Here is a 9,994-nt window from a genome sequence, read left to right as displayed (position 1 = left end):
TTTTTTTTTTTTTTTTGGTTGTTGTTTTGTTTTGTTTTGTTTTCTATGCCCCCTCCACTCGTTTTTGCGCCCTCCAAATCCAGCCTGCCACCCGCACCCGCAGCCGTCGGGTGCCTGTTTTTTCTGGTGCACGTGCGTTCATTGTGCACCGACGTATTTGCTTCTGGCAAACAACAACGGCAGTAACAACAAAAAGACAATGGGTTTATGGGAGACAGGCGACATCAAGTGCCCTGAAAGCGGTGGGCAGAAGGGTTGCAAGCGCATATCTGTGTATCTGTAACATGTAAGAATGTTGAAATGGAGGGAAGACATGTGACCCCTTCCACCACCGCCACCTGCCACCATTGTCACTGCTACAATTTGTTTTCCTGCGTTCACNAATGGGGTGGGGGCGGGTCGCCGCCGGTACGCATGTTATGGTGTGGTGATGTAACACCGGGCAAGATGGAAACGACAAGCCGTGCAAAGGAGGATGTGGTGGTGGTGGTGGATGAAGGTGGGGCGGTGCAAGGAGTCTGAGAATGAAGTGAAAGAGAAAAATCGAAACGCAATGTACCTATTACCCTGCATTTACTTTCATTTCTCAATGGCCATTCTTCTTTCCCCTCACTCTTTTTGTTGTTTTGCATTCAAACTTTTTTTCCCTCATCTGTTTTTGCCCCTTCCCTCCATTCCGAAACCCCCTCCTTTTTTGAACATGTTACTTTGCTTAACATATTCCATATCAAGAAAATCAGCAAGAGGGACTTTTTTTTGTGTTTGCGGGAGGACTCAATGACGTCCTCCCAGTGTGTATGCATTCAACCGTTTGTGCTTTTATATATATATATATTTGTGTGTGTGTATGTGTGTGCGTGTACGTGAGTGTTAGCAGGTGTGTTGGGGGCATTGATCTCCTCGATTATGGGGACTGCAGTTCACCTCTAGATTGCACAAATTTACTTTGCCTTTAAATCCATGTCTGTCTTCTGTATGTCGGTACCTTTGAAGGGGGAAAGAAACGAAATCGTGTGCGACGGAGAGCACCACTCCAGCAAACAAGCACGTGGCATCCTGAAACAAAGGCGTGCGTGACCAAGAGGCTAGGACAGCAAAGGTGTGGCCGAGATGCAGGGAGATCTTCAAAAATCAAGACGTCTGTATCAAACGCTGCTGCTCCCCAACTTCAGTAGCATTGATGATGTGCGCCAATCATACAAGTCGTTGGTCTTAAAGTACCATCCCGACAAGAACCTTGATGATCCGTCGGCGGCTGAGAAGTTCCGTGATGTTCGCGTGGCGTACGAGATTCTCTCGAATGTAGAAGCGAAACGAAAATACGACAGCAACCTGCGCCTGTTCCAACCACTTGGCGTCAATTCCTATGTACCTGGAGCCAGAACGCCTCGAAATCCGGCAGCGGCGGCGGCGGCGACTGGGTCGGAGGCAGGATTCAACCCTTACATGCCGACGGGCAATGCGACGAGCAGCATCTACGAGGAGCTTAACACCTACGCGGCGAAGAGGGCCGGACGGCAACAGCAGAGACGCGCCTCCTCTGCTAGAGTGCAAGAGGACCGTGCGTCGCAGTACACAAAAGAACAAAAGGAGTTCTTTAAAAAGCGCGAGAAGGTGCACCAGGCGGAGCTGCGCAAACGACTGGAACAAGAGAGGCGCGAGCAGCGCGAGCGGGAGTTGGAGGCGCTGCGCCGCGAGCAGGAAGTGCAGCGCTGGCACCAGCACCGCCCGGCGAAGGGCACACGCCGCACCTTCTCTGCGTCGGGGGTGCAACGTGCGTCGCCCATACCTACAGCCGCTGTCGATCCTCAGCGGCAGGCGGAGAGCCGCAAGAGCCCAGCGAAGCCCATGTCTGCGCGTGAGCCCTACACAGGTGTGAATATGCCGGACACCGTGCGCCCCGTGCCGTCGCCGCGTGTTCGCCGCCCGTCGGTGGATCAGGACGCTGATCGGGCGGAGCGGCTCCGGCGCGAGAAGGAGCGGCAGACAGAGGTGCGCCGGGCGGAGCAGGAGAAATACGTGGAGCGGCTTATGAAACAGCGTATTCGTGAGTTGCGGCTGCGGAAACGCGAAACTGAAGAAGCAGAGCAGCAAGAACGCGAAAACCAGCAGCAACTTTTCTTTCTTAGTGAGAATAGTGAGCGAGAACAGATGATTCTGCCGCAGGAACAACTAGAACGTAGAAGGCTCTGGCGGGAGTACAAGCAATGCATCCGTCACTGCCTGCTACGCCTCCGTTCTCAGCGGCAGGTAACGATGGAAAAGACGTACAGGAACCTCATCGAGGCGGAGGCGGAGGCGCAACTTCAAGTCTTGTACCTGGGAACAATGGAGGCATGGCAGCGTGGTGTGTGTCATATGAAGGAAATATTGGCGTGGAAGACTCTCACGTCATGGAATTTGAACCAATGGTGTGGAATTTGCATCGAGGAGCAGACGGCAGTTGCCCACAGACATCTCGTCTTATTTGATGACTTGTGTACCAGCGAGGCATTGGAGTTTACTCTTATTGAGATGCAGCAGAAGGAAGATGCGGCTCGGATGCAGGTGGTTGAGCAACATCGCCACCTGATCGCGAAGTACCGTGGCGCTTTCCAACCAATGCTGGAACGGTATTCGCTGATGGGCGTAATGAAAGAGCAACGTGCTTTCATCGCACACACAGAAGATACAGAACGTGCAATTGTGTTATTGGCTATGCAGGAGTCCGTTGACCGCTGCGCAGTGCAGGGGGAGGAGGAAGAGGAAGTTCTGAGGCTCATTAAGCAGCGCGCGGTGGAGCGGCAGGCAGTGCACATCGCCGATGAGGAGCGTGCGCGTGTGGTGGAGAGACGGGCCAACGCTTCAGCCATCGCCACGTTGCAAGTTGAAATTCAGCGATTGAAGCGGGCGTTGCGCGCCGAGAGCTTGCCAGTGCCGCGAGAAAAGAGAGGGTGCAGTGCCGAAAGCACCTCACCGTACCGAGCAAGGCCTTTACTCAACAATGACGCCGCTTCTGTCGTACGGAACAGTGTGGATGTCGTGGGCAGCGGCCGATACGAGAGCGTTAACGCTGGTAACAGCAACGTGCAGCTCGACGGTACGCCGCGCCAGCGTCCTCGACCCGCCACACCGTCGCGAACTCCCTCGCCGCCACGGCCACTCCGTGAAACGTCGGTGGTAGCTGTAACAACAACAACAGCAATGCCTACAGCATCTGTCTCAACAACAACTCATCAGCAAGTAGTGGAAGTCAGTGCGTCACGTCGTGCGACGGCGCCTGACGCCAAATACGCGGCGGGCCTACCACAGGTTGGCTGTGGCGGCGGAAGAGACGGATTGGCAAAGGGTGCTTCAACGGCGGTGGCGCCGTTGTACTTCTCATCGTACCTCAAACAAACGTGCGGGTTTGAGTCCCCGCAGGAACGCCAGTCCTCCCAGCGGTCTTCTGTCTTGGGAGAAAGCCAATAGCTGCCGCACAGATGTGTAGTGGTGCACATACAGTAGAACTTACACATACAACAATAGGCGTGAATAACGTTAAAGAACTGTAATTCACGTTTTCTCTTCTGTGAACTTGGCACCGGTCTATTCCTTCACTTATTCTAGACCACAAACTATAGTGAACCCAATTGTTGGCGTCCATTGTATATTCTTTTTCCAGCGTGCGCGCCACTTTTCACAATTAGGGCTCTCCCTAAGAGCTCGTCGCCGCCTCATTTGTTTGCATGTTTGGCGAGCTTCTCTTGTCGTGGATAACTGCTGCATGATGGGCTTTGTTCCACTGTTGTCTGTTTTACTTCCTTTTTTTCTCTCTCTTTCTTTCTTTCTTTCTTTCCCTCCCGTCTGTTACTTTCTTTTTGTTGACACTTTCCTTTTTTGGGTTGTATTGTTGCGTCTGTTGTTGGCTTTTCCCAAAGGCTTGCACCGTTTGGGCGCGAGGGGTGTGTGTGTGTGTGTGTGCATCGCCGCGGTTCGCTGCTGTTAGCCTGGAGGTAGACAGAAAACGTGCGGCGGTAATTTGCTTTATCACCAGCGTACATGACAGATTATGTTTTCAAGTACATTCTTGTTGGCGACAGTGGCGTGGGGAAGAGCTGCCTTCTGATGCAGTTCACCCAGGGCCGCTTCTCCTCAAAGCACGACATTACAATTGGCGTCGACTTCGGCGCGAGGATTATCAAAATATCGAACTGGGGTGCTGGCGACAGTAGCGGAAGCAATAAGCTATCTTCTGGCACCAATAGTACTTGTACTAGTGCTGGGAAGACAGTTAGAATTCAGGTCTGGGACACTGCCGGACAGGAGCACTTCCGTAGCATCACGCGGAGTTACTTTCGTGGGGCCATCGGTGCCATTCTTGTTTATGACATATTCAATCGCGACTCCTTCACGCACGTGCAGGGCTGGCTGCGTGAGTGTCGTGAGCATAGCAGCAATGCCCATATCACGATCCTTCTCGTCGGCAATAAAACAGACCTTCTTGAAGGGGATGGAACGGATGGTCGTACGCGAGAGGTCAGCAAGGTTGAGGGCGAGGCATTTGCCGAGCGCCACGGCCTATTATTCATTGAAACGAGCGCCAAGAGGAGCGAGGGGGTGGATGAGGCGTTTGAGATGGTCGCGCGCAGCATATGTGAAAAGATACAGCGTGGCTTGATCGATGGGGAGGTGCTGCGCGGTGACAACGGAAGGCTGCAGCCAACGATGTTCTCAATTCGCGGAAGTTCTTCTGGTGACAACGGCGGCTGCTGCTAATGCAATGATGCTTTTCTGTGACAGTGAAGTAAAGACTAGTTTTTTTTTATTATTATTTTGCTCACGCAGTCGCTGCAAGAGATTGGGAGCTTGGCACATCAATATAGCTTTAAATTCAGTTATTTTGTTCTTGAGACTTGTGAAATTATTCCTGTCCTATTTTTTTTTTCCTCTCAGAGCCTTTGTACATTCCTCGGATTTTAGCAACTTTAGTGTGGCGAACAGCAAACATGGGCTACAGTTTCTCACGTGCGCAGATGGAGGATTACAGGGAGCTCGTCAAGGACCGCTTCTCAGAAGAGGTTATAGAGTTCCTGTACCTCAAATTCCACAAGGCGGCGCCTGATGGCTTCATGACGCCAGTTGAGTTCAAGCGCTATATCGACAGCACCGGTGTTTACAAGAATTACAGGCGCACGCACTGGACATCATCGGAGTTGCAGCACAACTCCAAAAGGGCTGATGGTGGCAAGGCGGCGGGAACAATGACGTCGACCCATATTGTAGACAGAGAGATGTACCTGCATCTTTTTAGAGGCTACGACCGTGACTGTGACGGTGTGATTTCATTCAGGGAGTTCCTGCTGTATCACCTCGCGGTGATTTACAGCACTGAGGAGCTCTTTGTTGTTGTCTTCAACGCATACGATGATGACCAGGATGGGTATCTTTCCCTTCGGGATATACGCAGTACCATAACTGCTGCAACGCGCTACGTTGGTGACTGCGATGTTGAAAATCTGGAGGTGCAGCGTGTGATTGACGAAGAGGCACAGCGAATCATGCATTTTCTCGATGTGCGTAAAGACGGGCGTATTCGGCAGGATGACATGCGTCTCATCACACAGAAACACCCCGAAGTGCTGGAGAAGATGAAGAACTTGATGTAGTTAGATGGTAGAACTAGAGGAGGGGGAAGAGAGAAGAATATTTATGCATGGAGTGAGTATGGTCGTGCCACCCTGCCCATTGTTGACATTTCTTTTTTTTTTCGTTTGGTGGGGAGGGTGAACAGTGGTCCCAGAGCGTTTGAGCGTTCCTTTTGGCGTGGCGCCCCCCGCCCCCCACCCCTCTCACTCTCGCCCGTCGGTTGCGGCTCAGTGTGAAGTTTTGTGTACGCATTGCCGTTGCGTTGTCGCCTGCGCTGCTCAGTGTGCCGCCCTCCGATGCCGCCAACTGGGCCGATTATACGCGTCTCTTCATGGCTGTTTTTTTTTCGTCGTCTTATTTATGCCGCAGAAAAAAAAAAGACTAGCTGTTTCGGTTTTCGCACCCCCTCTCGTGCTCCATTCGGGTTTTTTTTTCGGGGGGAAGGCACGCGCGCACACGCAAAGCAAAAAAAAATACCGACACAGGAGCCAAGAGACATACACGGAACGATGCAGAAATCATCGAAACCGAATAACACACCCCATCCGACACGGCGGAGCGTAGCCAATGGAGGTGAGATTAGCCCCCCAGGGAATTCACCGCTCAAGCCACAATTACTCACAACTCCGGTCGAGGATGGTCTGGATGTCAGGGCAAAGAACGGTTCCCGCGTTGCTGTCACTGCCAAATGGGAGATGCACCACCACGGCTCACGCCACCACTCAGAGGCACGGCAGCATAATCCCTCAGCAACCTGGAGGGACGTGCAGACTCGCACGTATTTGTCCGAAAGCCCTTTGCCTGTCGAGGTAGTGCCTCCAAAGCGGTCATTGATGTGTGCTCAATCAGACGGTTACAGTCGACCATCGGTGGAACCGTTACGTGAACGCAGCTTCAACGGATGCCGGAGCATGCCGAGCGATTCGTTGCCCCACAAAGGCACCGACCAGCAAACCCACCCGCCTCCATTGACAAAACGGGAGTCCTCCACCACGATGGAGGAGGAGGAGGAAGAGGTAGAAGAAAAGAGCAGGTCCCCCGATCCACCTTCACACACGAAAAGAAGCAGACCGCGGGAAAGAAGAACGGCTCAGCATATGAAGATGCATTTGTGCAACGACAACAAACCGATTTTGTGTGAGTGTCACAGGGTGAGCACCGTGTCTGAGGAGGAGATAGCGAATTCACCGGCACACAGCAGCCAAAGGAATATGAGGAATAACAAGAGGCAACCTCATATGGTGAAAAGTGGTTGCGATGCGATGGAGCCACCACTGTTGTTATGTACGGAGCCGGAGTGCCAGATTCTGCAAGGCCAAGAAGAACCTCACGCTTCTCCAATGGAAGGCGCTTGTACAAAAAAAAAAGACGTGTCAGCAATGCCACCGCTGCCGCGTGATAATGTTTTTTTGGACTCTCCAGCTGAACCCTCAGCGCCATGTGAACCTACTTCTCCAGGAGAAAACAAAAAAACTGAGTCCAAAGGGTGGAATAATCAGCAAAAACAGGCTGCCACACTTCCCTGTATTGACAGCCTACAACGACTCTGGCAGGTCGGCGGTTGTGACACTTCATCTTCAATTAATACTCCATTGGATCGCCACCGCCAATGCACCTGCAGATTCACACCAGAGGTGAGCCCTGCACTTTGTCGTCTTGTAGATGAACGTGTCGTTGCATCTCTCGCACAGAACATTGAGAAGATGATGCAGTATCGGCGGGCACAGCTGCATTGTCTGGCAAAATATCTCACTGAAGCCATCAGTCAAGTAGCATGGAGTAAGGGTGTAAGGTATGGTGATATACGTTTTTTCGTATTTGGAAGTGTTGCGACGTGCACCGTGTTACCAGACGGCGACAACGACATGACGATTGATGTCTGTGGACTTCTGAATCCCACCAAGGTCCCAGGACAAGTAGACTCCACCGCTGAATCCGGTGATCGTGCAACAGCAAGCAGCTGCAGTAGTAGTTCTAGTGCTATTTCGTCATCTCAGGCCGCAACTGTCGCGTGTTGTGAGCTTCTTTCGAGTGTATCAGAGTACCTTAGGCAGCACAACACATCTGTCTACGTTGACGCACTCGTACTAGCCGAGGTGCAGGTTTTGAAGTTGGTTATGGAGGGGAGTAGCTATGATATTACAGTGAGTCAATTGGGTGGCGTTGACTGTGTTCGCTTCTTGCATGAGATGGATATGATGATTGGGTGTCGGCATCTTCTTAAGCGCACCCTGTTGCTACTGAAGGCATGGTGCTGCTACGAGGCTCACGTACTCAGCGGGCAGGGCGGATACATATCTTCCTACGCAGCGTCCGTCATGCTTATTGCAATGATGAACACTGTGGAGTTTCTCGAGGATGTTGAACTAGAGAATATGAATGATAAAGAGAAAGAAGGGCAAAAGAATCAGGATACTGAGGGTGAACAACTTGAGTGGCACCAACGAGGCACTATCAAGGAGATCTCACCACTCCAACTTCTCGCGCGGTTTCTAAAGTTTTTCGCTTACTTTGACTTTGAACATTACTGTGTGACAGTGTTCGGCCCTTTGCCGTGTACAAGCATCAACGGCACCTCACTGGACCTCAGCCACCTGGAGGTCCCAGCGGCCCGCAAAGAAAAACTCAATAAAGTACCGGAAACGTCGGATGTGAACCAAAAGAATGATCTTGAGCTGATGGTTGACGTGAATGTATTGGGTCTCACTAAAGAGGGGCAGGCGGCGCTTGGGCATTGCATCCGGCGTCGCGCCAAACCACTGGTGACGGTCAGTGGAGTGAAGCACATGCTGCAGGAGGAGTACGTGCGGCGTCAACGCGGGCGCGAGGGCCAGGATGAGTTGAATCCCCAGGCTGATAGGGCGTCCCTATGTGGAAATGCCTCGGAGGCAGAACGGTTGCGCATTAACCGACGTGGGTGTGTAGAGGAAGACGAGAATTTGTTGTGCACCACGTGTAACACCAGCAGTTTCCCTCTCCGTACGATGAACGTCATGGACCCGTTGCGATGGAGTGCCAGTGTTTGCCGTGGGGTGTGTCGCAACCATCTACAGCGCATTCGTCGTGCCTTCAAAGAAGGGCTCACCTTGTTTGAGATGGCCTCTGCAAAGCTCAGCGACGTATCGCCTCCCTCCCTATCTCCCGTGAGCAGTGGGCGCAGTGATGTCGGTTTTGATAGTTCGGCGAGCACATATCAAACCGGTGAAAGCGCCACAGATTCTGTAGACGTGGTGGCAATGGGAAGCAGTTGCCTCGACCCAATCAAAGAAAGTATTCTACTGGACCTTTTTGGGCAGACGTTGGCTATGCTACAAAAACATTTCCCAAAGTATGCTTGGTCAAATCCCCATGCTCAACAAATGCAGTGTCAGCAGTGCACGCGACCCTCAGTCTTTTGTGTACCGGACGCGCGGCAAGTGTGTGGGGCGCAGTTTGTATTTGAACGACAGGACGACGCTGTCAGCTGCAGGGATGATCGTGATGACGGACGATCACGAGAGCCTCCCCTCTTTGAAGGCGCATGCAATTCATCCCTTGCAGCTGCATCCATGCAACAACAACAACGTCAAATCAATCCATTGGCATGTGCATCCTCCCTGGCACCTCCCCCACTACTTGTGTCGACTCCTTCCACTTCCACCCACCCCGATTCACCGGCACAAGCCGCGAATGGTGTGATAAGTGGGAGTTGGTCAGTGCCTGGGACTCATGTCAACGGCGATCCCTCCTTAACTTCAGTCAGCATACGGCACCACCTCGCGCGTGGGGCGCCGCTGGTGAGGACCTGCATCAAGGGGACAGGGACGCTGGTAGGGCAACGCGCCCCCGCTGCCACTGCCAACGCTCTCACGGCCACCGGTGGCTTACTATACTCTACTGAGCCAGTTTCCATTTCGTATTATCCAGGCCGCTCAACCACGGTAACAAGGGTGGCAAAATGCAAACCATCCGTAAAGCAAGCAGGGATGGAAAAGGCACCGATGAACTTTGCACCGTCTTCAACGTCAACAGATACAATATTGCCGTGTTCCGCGGCACCCCAGCGGTATCGAGGCAATTGAAAATCCAATCCAGTGTCTCAGCCTTTATACGATGTTGTCAGTAGCAAAACGAGCGGACATAACGTTGTTTGCTTTGAATGCTCCACTGCCGCGGCGTGGCGCCAACCAATGACGCACAATTTTGGTTATTGATCAAGTTTTTGTCGCTTATGATTCGTGTGTGGTGGGGGTGAAAGTAAACAGTTGAACTGTCGATAGGAAAGATGAAGGGCTTCGCGCAAGAAAAAGATGTGTTCCGTCTGGACTAGGATTGGCGAACAAGGGGTGAAAAATGTGTCAGCTTCCTGGGTCATCAGCATCTCGCTGCGATACGCCCAGGGGGGGGG

General features: G+C 52.4%; 4 protein-coding genes across 4 annotated transcripts; all 4 read left to right on the top strand.

The window, feature by feature from the left end:
* Positions 1-1,110: 1,110 nt before the first annotated feature.
* DQ04_03311030 (chaperone DnaJ protein) lies at positions 1,111-3,450 on the top strand (the record flags this gene model as incomplete). The annotated part of the gene is made up of 1 exon (XM_009312726.1): positions 1,111-3,450. The coding sequence occupies one exon, from the start codon at positions 1,111-1,113 to the stop codon at positions 3,448-3,450; it is 2,340 nt and encodes a 779-aa protein (XP_009311001.1).
* A 570-nt stretch (positions 3,451-4,020) lies between these two features.
* DQ04_03311020 (putative ras-related protein Rab-2A-like) lies at positions 4,021-4,737 on the top strand (the record flags this gene model as incomplete). Its single annotated transcript, XM_009312725.1, has 1 exon — positions 4,021-4,737. The coding sequence occupies one exon, from the start codon at positions 4,021-4,023 to the stop codon at positions 4,735-4,737; it is 717 nt and encodes a 238-aa protein (XP_009311000.1).
* A 230-nt stretch (positions 4,738-4,967) lies between these two features.
* Positions 4,968-5,627, top strand: DQ04_03311010 (calcium-binding protein CML; the record flags this gene model as incomplete). Its single annotated transcript, XM_009312724.1, has 1 exon — positions 4,968-5,627. One exon carries the CDS (start codon positions 4,968-4,970, stop codon positions 5,625-5,627), a length of 660 nt encoding a protein of 219 aa, XP_009310999.1.
* A 489-nt stretch (positions 5,628-6,116) lies between these two features.
* DQ04_03311000 (hypothetical protein) lies at positions 6,117-9,668 on the top strand (the record flags this gene model as incomplete). The annotated part of the gene is made up of 1 exon (XM_009312723.1): positions 6,117-9,668. One exon carries the CDS (start codon positions 6,117-6,119, stop codon positions 9,666-9,668), a length of 3,552 nt encoding a protein of 1,183 aa, XP_009310998.1.
* Between the last annotated feature and the right edge of the window lie 326 nt (positions 9,669-9,994).

Source organism: Trypanosoma grayi (assembly GCF_000691245.1).
Source record: "Trypanosoma grayi strain ANR4 Tgr_331_V1, whole genome shotgun sequence".
NCBI classification, from domain to species: Eukaryota; Euglenozoa; class Kinetoplastea; order Trypanosomatida; family Trypanosomatidae; genus Trypanosoma; species Trypanosoma grayi.
This window is presented reverse-complemented; position numbering and strand designations above follow the sequence as displayed.